The following is a 24,416-nucleotide window of genomic DNA, read 5'->3' on the forward strand; positions in this document are numbered from 1 at the left end:
AGTCGTGTCCGACTCTTAGCGACCCCATGGACTGCAGCCTACCAGGCTCCTCCATCCATGGGATTTTCCAGGCAAGAGTACTGGAGTTTATTTACTTCCTAATCAGTAAGACAGTTTTCTTTCTAAATTAAAATTGCAGGATTATTCCAAATTAGCAGCTGACAGTGATATTTTAAGAAAAGAAATTAAAATATTTGAATATAGGGTAAGTTCAAGTTGCTCTGCAACTAAAAATATAAACATTTGTCCATTTTTTAATCTAATTACTGCTTTAAATCTAGAAGAAATTATTTGGAAAACTCACCAGTGGCCACAAGACTAGAAAAGGTCAGTTTTCATTCCAATCCGTAAGAAAGGCAATGCCAGAATGTACAACTACCACACAATTGCTCTCATCTCACATGCTAGCAAAGTAATGCTCAAAATTCTCTAAGCCATGAATAGTGTACTTCAACAAGCCACTTCAACAGCACATGAATAGTGTACTTCAACAAGCCACTTCAACAGCACATGAATAGTGAACTTCCAGATGTTCAAGCTGGATTTAGAAAAGGCAGAGGAACCAGAAATCAAATTGCCAACATCCACTGGATCATAGAATAAGCAAGAGAATTCCAGAAAAACATCTACTTTGACTACACCAATGCCTTTGACTGTATGGATCACAACAACTGTGGAAAATTCTCAAAGAGATAGGAATACCTGACCACCTGACCTGCCTCCTGAGAAATCTGTACGCAGGTCAAGAAGCAACAGTTAGAACTGGACATGGAACAACGGATGGGTTCCAAATCAGGAAAATAACACGTTAAGGCTGTACATTGTCACCCTGCTTATTTAACTAATATGCAGAGTACATCATGCGAAATGCCAGGCTGGATGAAGCACAGGCTGGAATCAAGATTGCTGGGAGAAATATCAATAACGTCAGATATGCAGATGACACCACCCTTCTGGCAGAAAGCAAAGAAGAACTAAAGAGCCTCTTGATGAAAGTGAAAAAGGGGAGTGAAAAAGTTGGCTTAAAACTCAACATTCAGGAAACTAAGATCATGGCATATGGTACCATCACTTCATGGCAAATAGATGGGAAAACAGTGGAAACAGTGAGGGACTATTTTGGGGGGCTCCAAAATCACTGCAGATGGTGACTGCAGCCATGAAATTAAAAGACGCTTGCTCCTTAGAAGAAAAGCTATGACCAACCTAGACAGCATATTAAAAAGCAGAGACATTACTCTGCCGACAAAGGTCCGTCTAGTCAAAGGTATGGTTTTTCCAGCAGTCATGCATGGATGTGAGTTGGACTATAAAGAAAGATGAGTGCCAAAGAATTTATGCTTTTGAACTGTGGTGTTGGAGAAGACTCTCGTGAGTTCCTTGGACAGCAAGGAGATCCAACCAGTCCATCCTAAAGGAAATCAGTCATGAATAGTCATTGGAAGGACTGATGCTGAAACTGGAATACCTTGGCCACCTAATGCGAAGAACTGACTCACTGGAAAAGATCCTGATGCTGGGAAAAATTGAAAGCAGGAGATGAAGGGGAGGACAGAGGATGACATTGTTGGATGGCATCATCGACTCGATGGACATGAGTTTGAGTAAGCTCTGGGTGTTGGTGATGGACAGGAAAGCCTGGCATGCTGGGGTCGCAAAGAGTCAGACACAACTGAGCAACTGAACAGAACTAAAAGAAATTATTAATACAATACAATGTCCATAACATACCCACAGGCTAAATAATGGCCCCTGAAATAAAGCTACATTTAGGAACTAACTGTTACACTGTACTTAATTCTGAAGTAACACATTTTTATTTCTGAAATCATGGTATACTGATCAAGTTTCAAATATGGTTTATACAATATAGAAGCTAAAAGTCATGTTTCCCTTTTAGCATCAATGACAGAAAAGGATCCAGTTTCCCTGACTTAGTAGGATAATTGAATGAATCTGTATCAGCACAACCAGTGTCCCTGAATAAAAGATCTAAAGATTTTTTGAGTATGTCAGACCTAAACTGCATATCTTGACATCTTTCATTTGAACTATTAAAATCAGTTAGCAAGTTGAAGGAAGGCCAAACCAATGTACAAATACAGCTTTTCACTAGCAAAATGGGGCTACACTTAGGTTATCAGTTTTATTGGTGTTGGTGGTTTAGTTGCCAAGTCGTGTTCAACTCTTGCGACCCCATGGACTGCAGCCCGCCAGGCTTCTCTGTCCATGGAATTCTCCAGGAAAGAATACTGCAGTGGATTGCCATTTCCTTCTCCAGGGAATCTTCCCCACCCAGGGATCGAGCCTGGGTCTCCTGCATTACAGGCAGATTCTTTACCACCTGAGCCACCAGGCAAGCTGGTAGAAAAGCATAATCACACTGGCAAGATCCTTTTCCCCTTAAGATCTAGTAATGCTAAAGAAAAACCTACAGATATTGTATATATACAATATGGATGTATCTCAATGAAGAAAGTTGAAGGCCTGCAGATACAGTTTAAAAGAAACAGGAGTCTGTTATGTATTTAAATCACCAGGCAGTTTTTTTAAAACTGGATTAAAGTTAATGAAATCTCATTCTCTGTAACGCTTCTGAAAGAAAGATAAATTGTATTTTGTGTGTGATTATTTAGGTTAATCCCATTCAAAAGCTGAGATAATCTATTAGAACTTCTTTTTAACTACCCAGTTAGAATACGACATTGACAACACTACTTTGAAACACACAGAAGACTCAATTCATATTCATCTGTTCCAATTTTTAAAAAGTAAATAATAAGATAGCATTTTATGTTTGCCACATTCATCCTTGCAGTATTTTAAGCTGCTGACATGAGACACAATCATAAAAAATAAATGGGACACGATTGAAGGCAGAAAAGGGTATATATATTGTGCTAAATTATGTAATATAAATTAAGATGAAGCTCTTCCACAACAAAGGGACAAAGGGCATTAAAAAAAAAACAAACACCCTAACACTAATTTTAAATGAATATTAAAAGTCCTGAAAAATAAGGCTATAGCAAAATAGATGAAGGTTCATTTTTTCCACCAGTTAGGAAAGCTATGTACACCAAGTGCCGAATGTATTTTCAACTGAAGCACTGACTCTTCAACCAGCCCTTAACAGAAACACCTTTAGTTTACTTCATTACCTCATAATCTGTTAGAGAATCGAGTCTTCATTCTATCCGAATACGGTACACCAGAAAACAAACTTCTCAAATCATATGTTCTGATAGGTCTACACGGCTTTCTCTGTTGTCTTCTAGGGTGTTTTTTATTACCATTCTTCTTACTTCGTGCAACGCTGGAAGAGGTCTGCACACGTTGCCTAGAAGAGCTTGCTATAGCTCGTGACTGCTCTTCAGCTCCTGCTGACAGAACTGAGGTGTTTGAGAGCATATTAGCTGGTTTCTTCGCCTTCTTTAACCTACTAACATTAGGTTTTTTCTTCTTAATATGCATCCTAACAAAAGTGCTCCTGGACTGATATTTGTGACGCAAAAAAACAGAGTATTTTGGAATATACTTTTTAATTATATCACTTAGTTTGCTCTGAATCCAAATCGACCGTTTTTCTGAAGCAATTCTGATATTTTGCTGGGGAATAACTGATCTACAACCTTTTTTGGGAAAATCTGGCTTATTATTAGTTGATACCTTCCTTCTCTGATTTTTGCTTTTACTTTTCAAAAACTTTTTTCTAAATGATTTTGATGAGGTTTTGGCAACATCACGACTTGAAAAAGTTGACTGGAAATTACTTTCCCTCGAAATTTCACTAGAACTAAAAATCTTGGATTTTTCTGGAAACACAGAAGATTCACTGGCCTCCTGACCTGACTTTAGTTCATGTCCTACTGACACTGTCATAAAAGGTACTGAAGCAGAGCTTTGTACATAAGGATCATTATCTTCTGCATTAGAATTTAAGTGGCTAACATGCATTTCAACACAATTATTCCTGTCAGACCCTGGTACTTCTATGTTCAGAGGAGGATCAATTACAATGTGCTTATTCAATGGGTCATAACAATTAAAGGAAGTCTGGTTAAATTTGTACTGTATGTTAATATCCCAATTATTTCTACTACAGTGCCTCCTTTTAGAGACGCGGTTGGATTCACCTTTCTCCAACTTAATATTTGAAGAAAGAATATAAATTAAGGTATTTGCTTGCAAAGGCTTCAAAACGCCAATACATGATTCAGGAAATTCTTTTTTTTTAACTTTCTCTCTTGTTTTCCAGTTGTTTTGTAAAAGTAAATACTTCCTTACTGGAGAGTCTTTCTCTTGTCCACTAATTCTTTTTGTCCCTCGTTGACTTGTGAGATTGGTTTGAGTTCCATGCCTATCTTTTATAGCCTGGTCTTGAGAGGCCACTTGCCATGTTTGTTCATGATTCCTTTCTGTTGAAGGATGATGGTTAGGTTTATCTAAAGCCACTGAAAAGTCATCAATATGTGAAGTACCACCCTCATTATCATCACAATCTGAGAGAATTTGAATTGATGTGGTGTCCTGATTGAGGTCAGTCCAGGTCATCTTTTTTTCTTCATTCAAAAATTTTTTTTTCCTTTTTCTTATCTCACAGTCGCTAACAAAGTAACAGTAGAAATGATCTTTCTTAAATTCCTTCACAAGAGCACTCATTTGCACATCATCTTCTTTCATTATCTGAGACCGCGTTTTCCCCACAAATGAAGGAGGGACGGGAGGCAAGTGTTCAGGATGTAGTTCATGAAGATCATCTTCTATGACCTCCTTTGCTTTTTCCAAGTTCCTTATAGAATCAACCACAGGAACAGAGTCGGAATGGGAATTATTATGATTTGTTTCTTTCTGGTCAAAAGACATCTTCTTAAATAGGTTGATCTTATTAACAGCTTCTTGAGGCCGGTCATTGCCAGACTGGAGAGAAGGATCACGTTGAAACTTCACCCCAGAACCACAAGGTTCACAGTTCATACTTTCTGGATCAGTATGTTTTAACTTCAAAAGGTTTTCTTGATCAGGCATTTGATGGATCACCAATCCAGGAGATGCATTACAATCCATCGCAGAAACACCAGATTCACAGTTCTTATCTTTTAGGCCAATATTTTCTACATCTTCCCAAAGGCTGACTCCTTTGTCAACCTTCTGCTGTTGCCGAGTTACTGGCTGAGAAGTCTCCTCCCATTCAAAGTTTCTTTTAGGACCACTAGATTGACAGCTCTTGTCTTTGGGGTCACTATATTTTGCCTTTTTTTTTTCAGATTCTTGCGACTGGTAAGTCATGGACTGATGAGAGGAATCAATTTGAAAACTCAGTTCAGAAACATAAGGCTCAGAGCTTGTCTCTTCCAGAATAATATAGTCTTGCTTCTGCTTTACTACTTTGAAGACCTTTTTGGAATGGTTTGTCACTGACTGAGGAGAGGCTTCACAAACATATCTTAGTTCAGAATCACAAGAGTCACAGTTCTCATCTAGGTCAAAACTTTCTGCATTTATACAGCTGATTTCTTTGACAGTCCTTTGAGGCGAATCAATCACTGGCTGAAAAGGGACATCAGAATCTGAAATCATTTCACAGTCATTATCACTTGCCGTCAGGTCCATAAACAGCATCTTATCTGTTTCTCTGTCTGACTCTTCAAGTTCGTTTATCACTATTTGAAGAGGAACATCAGAACCACACATTATTTCAGAATCCCTAGGTTCACTAACCTCTTCCATGCCAAGATACTTTTCCATCTGAAGATTTATCTCTTTGCAAACCACCTGAGGTTGGTCAACTCCTAACTGAAGATGAACACCAGAATCACATTTTATTTCAGAAACACTAAGTTCACAGTTCTTATTTTCTAGGTCATTCTGATCCTCCTCTTGCAAGTTTATTTCTTTGACAGCCACAGCAGAATGACCAGCTACAAAGTCAACATCAGAATCATAACTTACTTCAAAATCACCTAGTTTGTATCTCTTATCTTCCAGGTAAATATGGTCTTCCTCCCAAAGACCTATTTCTTTAACAGCTTTTCTTTGAAGCTGGCCAGTCACTGACTGAAGAGGATATTCAGAAACAAAATTTATCTTAGGACCACAAGGATCATTGCTTTTGTCTTCCAAACTGGTTTGTTGCTCTTCCAAATCATGGTGTGGCTCAACCACTGACTGGAGAGGGGTATTTGCAACAAAAATGATTTCAGAATCATTAGGTTCATAGCTCTTAGCACTCAGACGAACAGGTCCCTCCCTCAGAAGATTCATTTCTGTAACAGCCTCTTGAACTTCATTAGCCACAGATTGAAGAGGTCCATCAGAAACAAAGTCTATTTTTGAATCACTAGGTTTGACAACCTTATCTTCCAAGTCAACATGCTCCTTCAGAAGGTTTACCTCCTTAACAACTTCAGTTTGGCCAGCCACTGACTGAAAACAGACATCAGAGTCAGATACAATTTCAAAATGCTTAGGTTCATCTCTCTTATCTTCCATGTCAACTTCATCCCTCCAAGGGCTTATTTCTTTAACAGTTTGTCTAAGCTGGTTGGCCACTGATTGAAAGGGGTCATTAGAATTAAAATTTATTTCAGAACCACAAGATTGATTGTGCTTATCTCCTAGTTCAGTATGCTTTTGCTCCAAAATAGTTATCTGAGGATGATCAACTACTGACTGATCCGTGAGATCAGAATTCAAACTCATTGCAAAACCACTATCTTGCCTGTTCTTATCTTTCAAGTACACATGATTTTCATACTTGAGGTTTATTCGTTTAACAGCCACTTTAGGTTGACTGGACACAGATGGAAGAGAAACATCAGAATTATATATTAATTCAGAATCATTAGGTTCATCAACCTTATTCTTCAGGCTCATATCCTCTTCTTTCTGCACTTTTGTTTCTTCAACCACTTCCTGAAATTGTTCGGTCAATGGCTGAAGAGGGTCAGCAGAATCAAAATCCATTTTACCGTAACTAGATTCATTGTTTGTATCTTCCAAATGAACATGTTTTTCCTTCAAAAGGCCTAGTTGAGGTTGGTCAATGACTAAATGAAGAAGGTTATTAGTATTCAATTTTTTTTCAAAGCCTCTGGGTCCAGTACTTTCATCTTTTGGGTCAACATGGTCGTCCTTCAAAACAGTTGTCTGAGGTTTTTCATTCATTGACTGAAGAGGGACATCAGAGTCCAAAATTATTTCAGAACTACTATATTTATCACTCTTGTTCTCTAGAACAACATGTTCTTCTTTCTGAACACTTACTTCTTTATCAGTTATTTGAGGTTCCGTCATTGAATAATCAGAATCTAAACTTATTTCAGAACCACTATATTCAGCACTTTGACCTTTTAACTTAGCATGCTTTTCTTTTTGAAGCCCTAGTTCTTTCACAATCAGTTCCGGTTTGTGAGTCACTGACTGAACAGGGATATCAGTATCCAAACTTGTTTCAGAAACTTTTAACTTATTACTCTTATCTGTTAAATTTACATGTTCTTCTTTTTGGTTTATTTCTTTAATAGCTATGGAAAGATGACCAGTCACTAAATGAAAAGGAATACCAGATTTCAAACTGTTTTCAGAAACAACAGGTACATTATCCTTATTTTCTAAGTGTATATCCTCCCCTTTCTGAAGGTTTCTTTCTTTAATAGGATCTTCAGAATGTCCAGTCATTGAACGAAAAATATCATAATCAAACATTTCAGAATCACTAGATTCATTTCCCTTATTTTCTAAGTGTAGCCACTCTTCATTTTGAGGATTTAGGTTTTTAACAGCTTCTTCTGGCTGCTTAATCACTGAGTGAAAAGGGATATAAGAAGTCAAACTTATTTCAGAACTGGTGGGTGCATCATCTTTCTCTCCTAAGTGTGTACACACTTCTTTCTGAATGAATGTTTCTTTCACCGCTACTTCAGGTTGATAAGTCCCTGAATGAAGAGGCACACCAGAATCAAAAGTTATTTCAGAAACACGAGATTCATTACTCTTATTTTCCAGATCAATAGGATCCTCCTCATAAACAGTTACTTGAGATTGGTCAACTACTGGGTGAAGAGGACTATCAGAATAAAAAGTTATTTCAGAACTAATTGATTCAAAGCTCTCATCTTCCAAGTTAACATGCTTCTTATTTATTTCTTCAACATCCATCTCAGGATACTCAGAAACTGACATAAAAGAAGAATCGGAGTCAAAAGTGGACTTACAACTGGAACATCCATAGCTCTTAACTTCCATGTCAACATTTAATGCTTTCAGATTTATTTCACCACGAGAGCCCATAGGGTGAGAATCAAAACTGAGATCAGAAATGCTAGACTTAATACTCTTGTTCTCCAGGTCAATAGCTACTTCCTGAGCATTTACCTCTTTAACTGCAACTTGGGATTGGGCAGGCACCAACTGAGGATCTGTTTTCATCAAATGAAACTTTATCTCAGGACCATGAAATTCACAGTTCATATCCACAAGGTCATTCTTTTCTTTCCAAAGATTGATATTTTCAACATCCTTCTGAGGTCCATCAGACAAGGTCTCAAGAGAGACATCACAATCAAGATATGCTTTAGCACTACTGGGTTTATAATGACTATCTTTTAGAGAGACAGGCCTATCCTCCAGGTTTCTTTCACTGACAGCCATGTGAGGATGGTCGAAGAATGACTGAAGAGAAACATCACAATCAAAACTTGTTTCAGAACAACTCGATCCATAGTTCTTATCAACTAAGCTAATGTGAACCTTCTTCTGAAGTTCTGTTTCTGTGACAGTCACTGGGAATCGGCCAGGCATTGACTGAAGCGAGAAAACAGAATCAGCACTTATTTCAGAGCTACTAGATCCATAGTTCATATCAACCAAGCCAACGAGCACCCCCTTAGGAAGGTTTACTTCTTTCTCAGGCTGTTGGCGGCAGTCATCAGTTGACTGAAGTGAAGCATCACAATCAAAATTCATCTCAGAATCGCTGGATTCATAGCTTTCATCAACCAGCCTAATATGCATTACCTTATGAACACTTTCATCTTTCACTTGAGTTTTGCTGGTAGTCACCTGAAAGGAGTCATCACAATCAGAGCTTCTTTCAGAAATATAAGATGTATTATTCTTATATTGCAAATCAGTATGTACTTCCTTTGAAAGGTTTATTTCTTCAACAGTCACTTTGGATTGGTCCATCAGTGAATAAAAAGAGGAACTGCCATCAAAACTTACTGCAGAATCTCTTGATTCACAGTTCTTATCTTCTTGGTCAGTTTGCTCCCCCTTGCCAAGGTCTGGTTCAGCCTCTTCACAGTGATCAGATGCTGACTGAGGAGAGCCACCAGCAAACTTCATTTCAGAACTCACTTCGATCTTCTGTTCCCAAAAGGCTGACTTGTTAAAAACCAAATGCTTTCCTTCCTGGTTATGATCCATATTAGGAAAGAATTTCTCATGGTGCTTTGGAATGTCATCTTCAAAGATTCCTTTATTAGAAGGCATGTCAGTTTTACTCAGGTTGACTACTGGATTCACTGCAAATTTAGAAAGAGATTCCAATTTTAAAGAGTTTTCAGTACTCACAAATTCATGGACTTTAAAGTCAGTTGACAAAGCTTTAGTCTGAGAATTTACATCTTCCCGTAAGGTCAACTTATCTGAGTTTACACATAAAGACTTTCTGTTTAACTCTTTAGGTTTCTGATATGGAACTGAAGAAGTTTCTGGATGGGATGGTAGCATAGGGTTTCTAGAGCCCTTGTTTAGCTGTTTAAGGTATTTGTCAGCTTTGTTTGGGTCACATTTGTTAACTAAATCCAAATGGACTCCAAGTGACAAACCAGAAGTAGTGTCAGTTGTAACTGGTCTTTCATGAGAACTTTCAGGTGAACAACTAACAGGAGCATTAGAAATCACTGATGAACATATTACACTTTGTCTATTATTTGTACTGTGACTAATACCAACTGGATTAAACTCTTTCACACTGCTCCCAATTTTATGAATGAACTCCAAGGGATGCTGTTGTCCTTTTTCCAGTTTTTGAATAACTGATGGTCGATCTGAAACACTATGCATATATTCCTGAGGCCTAGAATACACCTTTTCAATGGGTTCAGATGCCTTGGTAGATATCTCTTCTCTGACTCCAGCAGCATCCTCAGTCTTTATTTCAGGACTAAAATCATCATTAGGAACCACTTCTGAAGGTGACACAGTAGTCATATGAAGTCTCTCATTTTGCATTGATCTAAAAAATAAGGGGGAAAATTCCATTAAAATATTTTGACATCCATTTAAGATTTTTCAATGCATAATAAATTCTATGTTCTTTCTATCCTGGGCCAGATTCCTACAACAGAGAGTTTCAAAATAAATTAATTTTGTAACATTTGGCTAAGGACAGAAAGGAAGGTAGAATCATAAAATCAAACAAGTTGAAAATCCCAAAGGATTCTATGAAACCAGCATCACCCTGATGCTATACCAAACAAAGATATCACACACACACAAAAAATTACAGGTCAGTATCACTTATATTGATACATAGACATAAAAATGCTCAACAAAATATTAGCAAATCAAATCCAACAATTCATTAATGGATCACACACCATGATCAAGTGGGATTTACCCCAAGGATGTAAGGATTTTTTAATATCTGCAGAATCAATCACTGTGGTATACCACATCAACAAACTGAAGAATAAAAACCATATGATGATCTCAGTAGATGCAGAAAAAGCTTTTGACAAAATTCAACATCTATTTATGATTTCAAAAAAACTCTCCAGCAAGAGGGCATAAAGGGAAGATATCTCAACAAAATAGGCTATTTATGACAAATCCACAGCTAACATCATACTCAACAGTGAAAAGTCTAAAGCATTTCCTCTAAGACAAGAAAAGGATGAACAAGACAAGGATTCCCACTCTCACCATTTTTATTGAACAGTTTTAGAAGTCTTAGTCACAGAATCTAGAGAAGAAAAAGAAACAAAAGGAATCCAAAATGCAAAGGAAGAAGTAAAACTGTCATTGTTTGCAGATGACATAATACTATACATAGAAAATCTTAAAGATACCACCAAAAAAAATTAGCACTCATCAATGAATTGATAAAGTTGCAGGATACAAATTAGTATACAGAAATCTACTACATACACTAACAACAAACTATCAGAGAAATTAAAGTAACAATCCCATCTACCACCACATCAAAAAAGAATTAAATACCTAGGAATACACCTACCTAAGAAAACAAAAGATCTGTACTCAGAAAACTATAAGACACTGATGAAAGAAACTGACAGAGGTACAAACAGATGGAAAGATACACTGCGTTCCTGGAAGAATCAATGTTAAAATGAACATACTACCAAGGCAATCTACAGAGTCACTGTAATCCTTATCTAAACACTAAAGGTTTTCTTCACAGAACTAGAACAAATAATTTTAAAAGTTGTATGGAAACACAGAAGACTCTCAACAGCCAGAACAATCTTGAGAAAGAACAGAGCTAGAGGAATCATGCTTCCTGACTTCAGGCTACAGTAATCTATACAGTATTGTTCTGGCACAAAAATAGATACATAGATCAATGAAACAGAACAGTGTTCAGAAACAAACCTACACACTTATGCTCAATCTATGACAAGTGGAAGTCACCCAGTTGTGTCTGACTCTTTGGGACCCCATGGACTGTAGCCGGCCAGGTTCCTCTGTCCATGGAATTCTCCAGGCAAGAATATTGGAGTGGGTTGCCATTCCCTTCTCCAGGGGATCTTCCCAACACAGGGATCGAACCTGGGTCTTCTGCACTGCAGGCAGATTCTTTACCATCTGAGCCACCAGGGAAGCCCAAATCTATGACATAGGAGGCAAGACAGTCTCTTTAATAACTGATGCTTGGAAAACTGAATAGCTAGCTACATGAAAAAGAATGAAATTAAAACTTTCTCTTAACACCATATACGAAAATATACTCAAAATGGATTAAAACCCTAAATGTAAGACCAGATACTATAAAACTCCTAGAGGAAAACATAGGCAAAACACTGACATAAATCACAGCAATATTTTTTTGGATCCATCTCATAGAGCAATGGAAATAAAAGCAAAAATTAATGAACAGGACCTAATTAAACTTTAAAACTTTTGCACAACAAAGGACATCATCAACAAAATAAAAAGACATCAAGCATACTCAAATTTAGAAAACATCCTACAAAATAACCGGCCAGTCAGTACTCTTCTAAAAAGTGTCAAGGTCTTAAAAGCAGAGACAGACTAAGGAGCAACTCAAGATTATGGGAAAGTACAGAAATGTGACAATTCAATGCACTGAGTGGTCCTGGATGGAATGTTGGTCCCCAAAACAGGACATTAGTAAACACAACTGACAAAATCTGAATGAGTTCTATAAATAGTGTGGTATCATGGTGATTTCATGGATTTGATCACTATACTGTGGTTATTTTATTTTTCTTGCTTATTTTTGGCTGCACTGGGTCTTCCTGGCTAGTGTGCAGCCTTTCTCTAGTTTCAGGGAACAGGCTACTCCTTGAGGGGCACGGGCTTCTCACTGCGCTGGCTTGTCTTGTGGTAGAGCACAGACTCTAGACCCGCGGGCTTCAGTAGTTGCGGCTCACAGGCTCTAGTTGTGGCACACAGGATTAGTTGCTCCATGGCATGCGGAATCTTCCCAGACCAAGGATCAAACCCGTAACCCTTGCACTGGCAAGCAGATTCCTATCCACTATCACTAGGGAAGTCCACTGTGGTTATTTTAGACTTAACATTTGGGGAAGCTAGGTGAACATTACACAAGAAAAATCCCTTGTACCAGTTCGCAACTAAATTTTTTAAGTCTGAAATTATTCTAAAATGAAAAGTTAAAAAATAAAAACTATTTTAATGTCCATAAACTTTAGCCCAAAAGTTCACAGTCTAGAAGTCTACCCCACAGAAAGAGCTGGATGTACAAATATGTTTGTTGAAGCATTTTTTATATATACTATAAACTGGTAATTTATACTGACCTCAAGATAGGTTAATTCCATCTTTCCACCAGCTAAGAAAACAAATATTTTTTCCTAACTTTTCCCCATCATAACTTTTTCGTCATTTGCTAAGTTTTAGGTTGGTGACTTGCAAAGTGTGCAAGAAGTTTACCCTTTATTCTGCTGCTAGGACTAAAGTCAACTAATACTGTACAGGTGTGCTAATGATCTATGTTGCTTTACCTTAACAGCTGTAGCAGCAAACTCATCCAAGTACATAATCTGATTTTCTACCAAAGTTCTTCTTCAACATAGGACATTAACTTTTTAAAATGTTATCAAAAGATTTTTTATTAAAACAATCAAAATATATTAATAAAAGAGTAAGCTATCAAGATACTGACAAATTATAAAAATAATCAATTCCGTTTTACAGAGTAGCACAGAGTTAGCCAATAGTTCCATTAATGTGGAATAAATTTTTACCTTGACTATCCTTACTTAGCTACTATCACCAACTTTTGGTTACTAATCTTGTTAAAGTTATGTTTGTTCCCACCTTTTTACCCTGCTTAATCCTGTGGCATCCTTGATGATACATATTTACTGGCCTGACTTTTCTTTAGAAAAAGCATAGTATAGTCCATATCTTTTAGAGTGAGATTTTTTTTACTTAACTTAGGAAAAATGTTTAAACAACTGCAAGGATAAGTTACTAGATAAAGGTTCACGTTATATTCCCTGATTCAAAGATTCACTTTAGGAAATATTAGGATGTTAACACAAACATCCACTGTAATATATAACTACGTACTAATATTCCCTAGAGAGGGGCATGGCACCCCTCACCAGTATTCTTGCCTGGAGAATCCCACGGACAGAGGAGGCTGGTGGGGCTATAGTCCACAGGGTCGCGCAGAGTTGGACACAAATGAAGCAACTTGGCACACATGAATATACTAATATTATTTCACTCAGTTACTCTACCTGCTTTCCTGATAACGACACGGGTGGTGCTGCAGTACATCCTGCAAGAAACGTTCCATCAAACTAGCAGCACCCATCCATTGTCTTTTCTGTGTGATCAAGGATCTGTGATAGTCACTGGATAGATGCTGGGAAATAAAAAGAAAATGAATGTTTCTAAATATTCTAATGGGTAAACATACTAACGGGTAATACTCATTAGCAGTGAGAGCATCACAATTTGGATTCATCATACTCCTGGTAAAAGTATAAATTGATATACCCTTTATATAAAGCAATTCTAAAATACTCATCTGAAAACCATTTAAGGGGAGCGCAAATCAATGCAGAATATTAGAGGACATGCAGCTCACTTCTCCCCATGAACATATCAAAAATACATCTACATGTGAAACAATTCTTCCTGAAAACCAACTGGAAATGAGTAAAAGGACTCCTGCACAACCATAGCTGTAAGAAAGATACACAGGAAGGGTAGGAAGGGTACAAAGGGAAGAAAAACAAGCAAGTGGTTTGTACCTGTGCTTAGGGGAGGGGATTCAAAGGCAAAGGGAGACCAGTCTCTCGGGAGGGTAAATGACCCATACAACCATTCTGTTTTTCACTTTCAGTACAGTATTCAATAAATTACATGTTACCCAATCATTATAAAACAGGCTTTGCATTAAATGATTTTGCTCAACTGTAGACTGATGTAAGTATTCCAAGTACTTTTAGGGTAGGCTAGGTAAGCTGTGATATTCAGTAGGTTGAGTGAAGTCACTCAGTCGTGTCCAACTCTTTGCGACCCCATAGACTGTAGCCTACCAGGCTCCTCTGTCCATGGGATTTTCCAGGCAATAGTACTGGAGTGGATTGCCATTTCCTTCTCCAGGGGATCTTCCCAACCCAGGGCTCGAACCTGGGTCTCCCGCATTGTAGACAGACGCTTTACCGTCTGAGCCACCAGGGAATTCAGTAAGTTAGGTGCATTAAAGGCATTATCAACTTAAGAGACTTTCAAATTATTATCAGAAATGTAATCCCACCCTTCTGCCTCAGGGTCTCTATCCTTGCTATCCTGTCCCTCTAACCTATAAATTCTGCCCCCCAAGATATAAGCAAGCCTGATCCCCACATTTCATTCAAATCTCAGCTCAAATGTCATTTCTGTAACCTCACCTGGCCACTCAATCTAAAACCGCACCTTCTTCCCTATTTTATTTTCCTCATATCATTTATCACAGTCTGACACACCATGTACTAAATTTATGTGACTACTTATTTTCTGTCTTAGTGCATCAAACTGTAAGCTTCATGAATAAAAGAAACTGCTTTTGTTCACAGCCATATCCCTACAAGCCACATCTCCTCATTAGTAGATTCTCAATATGGTCTGTTAAATGAATTTGATTGTGTAAAAGAAGCGAAAGTTATGAGTAGGTCCTTTGTGGTATAACCATAGTAATAGGATCTTCTCACCTGCTCCAGGTTATTATAGAATACACAACAAAAACTGCAATATCCTGATCTGTTCTGCATGTTGAAAAACCAAAGTCAGATGGCTATTGTCCTTGAATACTCAAACTGTAAGAAAAGAAAAATGACAAAAACACAATAATTCCTTACTACCATGAAGAAGATAGCCATGATAACACCATAGAAGAGAACTTCATTCTTGAGTCCTACTCACTAGTATTTCTAATAATTATGAGAATAGAAAGGGCTACCATGTGCTACCAAACCAATCAGTGAGCCTGCAATTAACTGAGACCTTTCTTCTTTTTTTAAATTGAGGAATATTTGATGAACAATATATGTCTCAGGTGTGCAACACAGCACAATTCACAATTTTTAAAGGCTATATTCCATTCATAGTTGTTATAAAATATTGGCTATATTCTGTGTGTTGTACTACATATCCATGTAGCTTCCCTATTTTATATATAATTCTTTGTACCTCTTAATTCTCTGCATTTATCTTGTCCCTCATTTCTTCCCTTTCCACCTGGTAACCACCAGTTTCTTCTCTGTATCTGCTAGTCTGTTTCTTTTCTGCTATATTCACTAGTTTATTTTTTAGATTCCTCATGTATGCGGATATATGAGATATCATACAGTATTTGTCTTTCACTGAGACCTATGCATCTTCTAAAAGAATAGTGTGTTGCCAATATTTGAAGCCTAGATGACTACATTTTTACTGATTTCCTGGTAAGTTGTTAAGAATTATTGGGAAGTGGTTCAGTATTGAATACAGTACTCAATTTTTAAAGAAAAATTACTATTCCTAAATTGTTACTATAGTACACTTACTATACTCTAATGAAGCTCATTAATTTTTCCATCATGCTTCTACACAAAATCCCAGATCATGTGAACACTCAGTGTCATATATAACATCTTATTCTCTATCATGAGAGTAAAGATACCACATTTATTTTCTGCTTAATCCACAAAGAGGAAGATTTTAAAGTAATTTATCCAACGAAGTTGCTAAAAAACAAAATAGCAACCAATATAGCTTCTGAAGCAAAAGATATTTCTCTTCTGACAATTACATAAACCAAACATGAAGATTTTTTTCCAACTAGTGGAAATCCAACAAAAATTTCTCTTAATGAGAAACAATAAGAGACACAGGAATAGTTGATTTGTTAAACAGGAACAGTTTATTTATTAAACAAATAAAGAAGAGTTTCCAAGGTTCAACCCTCAAGCCCAAAACTATAATCCTTCAACACTTCATAATATAGTGATTTCCAAGCCAGGCTGAATATAAAAATCATCCTCCAAAATTCTGATTTAGTAAATCTGAGAATAGAGCCTAGAATTTAGAATTTTTAAAATTTATTTACATACTCATTTATACAAAATGTGACAAATTTAAGTAATAAATCCAATACAATGTAGCTTTTTGCTGTTTTGTGAAAGTGAAAATAGGATTTTTAAGAAATAATTTCATTAAGATTTTAATTCTAATTATTTTAAACACTCTTTACTGTCAAAAAATATAAAGAGAATGACTCTGTAATATTATTTCTGATAAGCTTGTGTGCAACAGAAAAAGTCTATTCACTAAAATCAGTGTTCAAACATTGAAATCACAACCTTAAAACCAATGAGAATAACAAAGCTTCATTAAATCAAAATTCGATCATAACATTCACTTACCCATTACTTTTTATTATGAGAAACTTTGATAGTGTCTGACTTCTCACTTATAAGGAAAATAAACCAATTAAATCAGCCTCTGAAATAAAGAATATTAAAGAAATTATTTACTTAAAATTTGATCTTTTTTCCTTTAATTTCCTTTACTTATTAACCTGAAGCAACAAAATGAAAGAAATTTTAAGTTGCATTCACAGATATGGCAATTTTCAGGCTGAGATAACTCTATAGAGTTTAAACCTAAACTCTGAAGATAGTTAAATAAAATTTTTAGTGCTTTATTTAAAATATAATCAAAACATTCATTGAATAAAAGGCAAAATGAAAGTATGAGTCTACCATCTCACACACATGCACGCAAAATTTAAATTTTATCTTTAACCCTTATGGTAACTCCCAAGGCATTATTACCTGCCATTTCCATTATCTCTAGTGCCATATATATGCCACAATGAAACAGACCTACAATAAACCAAAAGCACCCATTGGCATTTTGAAAAATTCACATGCTAGGACCCCAAAAACATGGAACCAAAATCCCCTAGTAGGAAGCAGGCACATGCATATTACACAAATTTAAAACATTCCAAGACGATTCTGATATAGGTTGAACCAATAACATGTCATTTTTCATGTAGTAACAAAATCCTTAAAGGTACCATTTCTTTGGGGCCTGGGATGATATTAAATGACCAAATGGCTCTTTTTATACAAACTCTGAATTCTATTGGTACCTGGTATTTTTATAAAGTAACAAATCATTTACCTTGAGCAGAAAAGATCAGATATTTCATCAGCTATATTTAGTCCTGGCAAACATCTATAAATCAAAATAAAACTGTTTAACAAAAAAAAAAGATAAGCCCTCTAAGTGTCTACCATTAACTAAATAAACACCTTCAAGTCACAATTTAAATTTGAAAAGTGACACAATTATGTATTCAATAACAGAAGAAAATTAACTTTTGAACACAAAGCACTTTATATACTATGACTCACTGAATCCCACATGACCTCTTAAGACGTTCTGGAACAGAGCAACTCTGATGGTTCACTGAACCCACCGTCAAATACGTCAGATCTCTGGGTTCTGGGAACAGTAGCTGTAAGAACGCAAGGCACAACTGTGCCTCTGGTAGGGTTAAGAATAAAGACGCCATCAAACCCAAAACGAACTTTATGAGAAACTTTTCAAAGAAATATTTATGTGAAATTTAAGTTTGGGTCTTGTACTAACCACGCCAACACTTAGCTCTTGTGTTAGTTTTAGTTTTTAAAAAAAATACTGTCAATTCCCTATCAGCTATCTATATCAATTGACAATTCAGCCAAATTATCAATGTTTTATTCCTCCACATTGTTGTGAGCTAAGTGTTGACTCCCCCCCTCCCCCAATCCCTTATCCAGAATCACTGGTTAGCAAAAAAATTCCAACACTTGGACTCAACACCTGACACCATTGTCTGATCAAGAAATAAACATTTAGCTCCTACCCTGGTTAAAGGTCCATGCTAGGAGCATGAAGGGGTAGATAGAAATATAAGACAAGCTTTCTTGCTCTCAATAAGTTTAAATGGAACTGGGAAATAAATATAAAAATATGAGGTGGTATCTGAGAAATGTCTAGGCACAAATAATACGTGCAAATGGGTTTAGTTGCAAAATTCAGTTTTAGCTGTAGGAACCAGGATATCACAGCAGATACGATTTTATAACTGGACATTGGGAACCGCACAGAATTTGCTGACACAATTGTCAGGAAAAGATATTCCAAGTATCACAGAGGTAAAAGTACAAAAGCAAGAAAGCACGAGGTACCTTTGGAGATGGTAAGTCGACAAGTTCAGCTGGAGCTACGTTTTCACTTAAGAATTTAAGGGGCATTAGAGCAAGAAAAGTAGACTGAAGTTTGACATAATAGGATTTAAAAGCAGACCGAAGATTTAGACCAGGGATCCCCAAACTCTGGGACCTAATGCCTGATGATTTGAGGTGGAGTTGATGCAATAATCAAAGAAAGAAATCAGTGCACAATAAACGCAGTGTGCTTGAATCATCCCAAAACCATCTCCCTCACCCCCTTCTTTGTCTGTGGAAAAACTGTCTTCCACGAAACCTGTCCCGGGTGCCAAAAAGTTTGGGGACCCCTGATTTAGACCATATCTTTAGGCAGCATATAAATTTTTTGAAAAGCAGTGTATTCAGAGAGTGCTTTAAGAAAATTCTAGAAAAACAGTTCTTCCCTACTCAAGATGTTTTTCACAGGATTAGGAATATAGCTTTAAACTATTCAGCACCATTTCCTAGAATATTGAAGAATTAGTTAATACCCAAAACATTTAAGTTCAAAGAGTCAGTATCCCTTAAAGCAAAGACTTAGTCCCATTTATGCTTATAAATTAGGAAAACACACATTAACTTTTTTTAAGAAATGACTTTTATTAATTTTATTATGAGATTTATTGACTTATTTATTATGAAAGTAAAAGAAAATTATAGCACAATTATAAAAATTAAGAAAGAAAGAGCATAGGAATCAGCCATAATCCCACTACCCACCATTCAATTTGCCATATAATCTTGTTCCAAACATGTTTTTACAAAAATGGAATGATACTACCCATTCTATTTTATAGTCTCCTCTCTTTTAACCATAGATGATGAATACCTCTATATGATAATACATATAATTCTAAAACAGAATATTTAGACTATATACTATTTCATTTTATCAGTGTAAGATAAAAGTCCTCTTGCCTAACAAGAAAAGACCCAGCAGTTGGTGAGTTAACTTTTTAAAAATTAGTCAATAAGATGATTTGTAAAATACATACATATATAACCTTAATATTTTATCCAACTTAAAACATACAAATTAATACACGCTTGATTTAAGATCAAGATGGGCTTTTTTGCTTCACTGAGGTCTCTTTGTGGACAAGTCAGCTTGAGTTCCGAGTCTTTTTTCATATTTTCATAAACACATTTGATTTACCCTCAAGGAGTTTCTGAAACCAAGTCCCCCTAAAACTGAGTTCCTCAGATGACTTTTATAATTAACCTCTCTATCCAAAACTTTATTCCCTTTCTTATCCCACCCCTGCTCCCTTAGGATTGAAGTAAGTATCAAAGAAAAGGGGGGTCCTGAGACCCAGCAGGACCCTGAGGGGCCCTCCCAGGTGCAAAAGCCTCTCCATGTCTCCAATTTCTTGTTTGTAGAAAAAGGCTTTAGTCTCCTAGACCTTCCCTGAGTTCCAAAAAGCAAAGAGGGAAGTGAGAATGCAGAAACAAAGGAAAAGCAGTTAGTCAAGAAAACTAAGTATAGCTTAAACAATATTTCAGTGATAAAACAATCGTAGGGTGTGTGTGTGCGTGTGTGTGTATAATAATCTGAAGCATAACTTCCAGCTTTTTTTTTTTTTTGCAGAAACTAAGAGCCCTCCCATACCCAGGCCAGGGATGGGTGTAGCTGACTACATGCTGAAAGTAAGTAGACTGAAAGCAGGTAGACTGGCTGGAACCAGAAGGTTAATGATTAAAAGTTCTGAGCCATCACCCAATTATCTCACCACAAACCAATCAGAAAAAAGTCCATCAACCCTCATCCCAAATGTTGTCCTTAAAAGACACTTCCTGAAAGTCATCAGGGAGTTTGGTTCTTTTGAACACGAATTGCCTTTTTTCCTTGGTTGGCACCCTGCAAATAAACGCTGTACTTTCCTTTACAACCTGGTGTCAGTAGACTGGCTTTGCTGTGCAGCAGGCGAGCAGACCCAAGTTCGGTTCGGTAACATTTCCATTTTGGTTCCTCTAAAACAGAATAAGAACTTAAAGACATTTTCAAAACCGAAAGCACTATTACGATTAATGCTTAAGAATTTCCCAAACCTTTTACAGTTGTGATACCCAATTAAGTACTTTTGCAACAGCCTTTTTTTGAGGCCAAAGCATTTATTTTTCATAAAAATAACAATGCTACCAAAAAAATGACAGTGTTTACACTCTTTTTTCATTGATTTATGTAATATTTAAAACTGCAAAAAACAATCTGGGGCAGGGAATAGAGATCTCTGAAGTGCTTGAGATAACCAGCAGAACTAACTCAAAACAGAAGTAAAGTTGTGCTTTTTTTTCTTCCCCAGAACTATTTCTTGCATATCTAAGATCTGTACCTACTGCAGAGATAAATAAACACATTGCTGAAACGCCTTGAGTTAGAAGCATGTGAGTTTCTCAAGCTGTGACACTGAATAAGAACCAAATCCAGAATCCCTGTGAGAAATATTTTTCAATTGCCCGACAACAGAGACATCAGCTCAACAGCAAATAAGGAAAGACTTGGACTTTTTCTGATGGTCCAGTGGTTAAGACTCTGCGCTCTCAATGCAGGAGGCACAGGTTTGATCCCTGGTAACAAAAGTAAGATCCTACATGCCCTACAGAGGGGCCAAAATAAATAAATTAATAAGTGAAAGTCTCGACCGACTCTTTTCGACCCCGTGGACCACAGAGTCCATGAATTCTCCAGGCCAGAATACTGGAGTGGGTAGCCTTTCCCTTCTCCAGGGGATCTTCCCAACTCAGGGATCAAACCCAGGTCTCACGCAAGGCATTTGGATTCTTTACCAGCTAAGCCACAAGGGAAGTCCAAGAATACTGGAGTGAGTAGCCTATCCCTTCTCCAGGGGATCTTCCTGACCCAGGAATTGAACAGGGGTCTCCTGCATTGTGGGCGGATTCTTTACCAACTGAGCTATCAAGGGCATTTGGTCTACTGAATAAGAAAATCTAAAATATTTTTCTAGCAATAGGAAAACAATAGGGGAGCAATCACAAAATAATGACCAAATGATATTAAAAGACCATCTTAATTCAGGGTACCTTTCTTTATAACATTATTAACTAATTTTCAATTTCCCACTTTTTTGCATTATCTGCCTTATAGAGGTTTACCTCTGATGACAAGAATTATCCTGGATAACTTCACTCAGTCTTAATAGATAACTTCTAGTGAATACTTAATCAAATATGTTCCAGGCACTAAATCAAGTTTCACATGCATTACTGCATATGAATATCAAACACCCTTAAAAGGTTGGTGTTCCAATAACTCCCACATTACAAATCAGGAAGTTCAGAGAGAAGCACTATCTTATTCCAGTCACTCACCAATAACCAGTGTAGCTCCGAAATGACTCTGTCAATCTGAGCAGTTTATGCTCTTAATCTGTGAACTTCTTTCAAAGGCTTTCTCTCTGTATTTTCAGGAATGCTAATTGATTGTTTTAATATTACGTGAAAACACGTAATTAAGAATCTAATGTGCTACACAACACAAGGTCACATAGACCAAAGAAAAGAGTAAAACTACTGTTAATCTTAATTGCATCATTTCGCCCATTCTTTTTTCTTTTTTCATTTTTTTCCCCTCCCATTCAGAGATGAGTGCTGACAGGACCTTGGATTAGTGATTTCCAAATTTAATTAGCATGGCACACGGGAAGCAACACATTTTATATCATAACCCAGTATATGTAAACACACATGTACACACCACACACACATTAGAACAGCTTAACAAAACAATACCTTCATTACATGTAATGAGCTCTGGTATTTCTATGTTATCTTATTTTGGCTTATGAAATTAATTTAGTAGTTATGATCTACTAAATTCATTTCACAATTCACTAATGGTTTGAAAGCTGCCATTTTAAAAAACATTATCTCAAGTGATTAAACAAAGCTAACAATATTTTATAGAAAATGACTGGTACTCTGAATTCAGTTTATTTCCATCCAACATCTTGGCCACTGCAGTGACATTTATTAAGCTTTTTAATAGTTTCTCTACTAAGGTTAGTCACTGGTCAAGATTGAAGAAGAAAATTTTTGCTGTTCAGGCTTTGGGTCCAAATCAGTGCAATTTGGGAAGGCAGTAGAAAGATGTTCACACATTAATATAGGAAAAGTCTTTCTTCTATTAAAAAACATCATATTAGCAACCCATTCATGTAACACGAATATATGTTTTGTGTCTCAAACAGTTAATAGTGACTCTCTTTTGAGAATAAGGGTTTTATAGCTTTTTTCAACGTTTTTCCCTCCCTGATAGTACATAATTCCTGCAAAAAAAAAAGTACACAAAATTTCAATTTGAGGGGGCAAAAAAAAGTGTTTTAGTTCCATGAGAGCTGGTATCTCTTCCACGCGCTGCCAGAATCATGTTAGGAACTGGAAAGGGCCTTAGGAGCTCGTGAAAATGACGCCGTGATCTGGCCAGATTTACACAACCGTTGCACGGTAATAGTAAAACGATCATTAACACAAAAATCTAACGTTTTCAAAGCAAATTCTGATCGCCAGAGGCCGCTGAAGGCCTAGATTTGGGGACAGTTGCACACAACGCGGGACACTGAGAGAGAGTGGACACTGGCATCTGTGGACAGGTGGCTCCGGGTCTCGGCTCTACAGGCGCCTCTGCACTTCCCCGCGGGCACAAAGCCCTAAATCCGACCTCCACAGGTAGCCCCTCCCCAGCCCCACTCTCAGGCCTTGTCCCGGAGCCCCTCTGATCCAGGGCCCCCGACAGAAGCTCAAGGCAGCCAGCTCGCCACCTCCACCCACGACCCAGGCCCCCTGGATCCCGGCCCGGAGATGCCGGCCCGGCTCCCGCAGGAGGGGCAGAAGGGAACTCGGGGCGAGGGGAAGCCGAGGACCTGCGCGGTAGGCGCCGGAGACTGGCGAGCCGTCTGCGCGTCCGTCGAGAGGAAGAAGGCGCCCGGCCCGAGCCCGCCGGTGTCGCCCGGCTCCGCCCGGCCCGCGCCCGCTCCGCCCCCACTCCGCCCCGCAGCCGTTCTCACCTCGGTGAAAGATTCCCCAATTCCTTCCCGGCCTGGGGTGATGGCTCAGGACCTGGGGAACTGCGCTCCCTTCTACTTCGGTTCTACCGCGGCGTCCGGACCCCAAGGTCGGCCAGACAGCAGCCGCTGCCCGCCGCCCGCGGAGCCAGAAATAGGAGTCGCCGTCTCTCCCGCCTGTGCGGGAGGAAAAGCAGAGCGGGAGCGTCACTCGCAGGTCCCCCGTCCCGCATCACCACTGAGCCCACGTAGACATCCCGGGGGAATGCAGCCTCGCGGCTCTCATTGAGGTTTGACGTCAAGGAAGGTGCGAGAACAGGAGCCCCACTGACGCAGGAGCCGCGGGACCGCCCCCTGCCCACCCCTCGCCCCTGTTGCTGGAATGCCCCTTCCTCCCGCCCTAGTGTCCCCTCCCCACATC

General features: G+C 37.9%; 1 protein-coding gene and 1 long non-coding RNA gene across 2 annotated transcripts; both read right to left on the minus strand.

Annotated features, from left to right (window-relative positions):
- Positions 1 to 2,870: 2,870 nt before the first annotated feature.
- ZDBF2 (zinc finger DBF-type containing 2) lies at positions 2,871 to 17,266 on the minus strand. The gene is made up of 4 exons (XM_086343992.1): positions 17,136 to 17,266; positions 15,444 to 15,548; positions 13,983 to 14,110; positions 2,871 to 10,243 (listed from the first exon to the last, which is right to left on the minus strand). Exons 2-4 carry the CDS (start codon positions 15,501 to 15,503, stop codon positions 3,163 to 3,165), a joined length of 7,269 nt encoding a protein of 2,422 aa, XP_086200118.1. The 5' UTR covers positions 15,504 to 15,548; positions 17,136 to 17,266; the 3' UTR covers positions 2,871 to 3,162.
- Positions 17,267 to 19,554: 2,288 nt separating this feature from the next.
- LOC147377970 (uncharacterized) lies at positions 19,555 to 24,325 on the minus strand. The gene is made up of 2 exons (XR_015143312.1): positions 23,999 to 24,325; positions 19,555 to 20,945 (listed from the first exon to the last, which is right to left on the minus strand). It is a non-coding gene; the product is annotated as an uncharacterized LOC147377970 (long non-coding RNA).
- Positions 24,326 to 24,416: the final 91 nt, after the last annotated feature.

Source organism: Bos grunniens, chromosome 2 (genome assembly GCF_055505025.1).
Source record: "Bos grunniens cultivar Pamir isolate PY7600 chromosome 2, Bosgru_T2T1.0, whole genome shotgun sequence".
NCBI lineage: Eukaryota > Metazoa > Chordata > Mammalia > Artiodactyla > Bovidae > Bos > Bos grunniens.

What these genes read in the sequence shown, in the direction of transcription:
- ZDBF2 (XM_086343992.1), bottom strand. Translation starts at nt 15,503, where the DNA reads ATGCAGAACAGATCAGGATATTGCAGTTTTTGTTGTGTATTCTATAAT. An exon ending in TCTATAATAACCTGGAGCAG is followed by an intron (nt 14,111 to 15,443) that starts GTGAGAAGATCC and finishes TTTATTTCCCAG; the next exon opens with CATCTATCCAGTGACTATCA. An exon ending in TGTCGTTATCAGGAAAGCAG is followed by an intron (nt 10,244 to 13,982) that starts GTAGAGTAACTG and finishes CTTATTTTTTAG; the next exon opens with ATCAATGCAAAATGAGAGAC.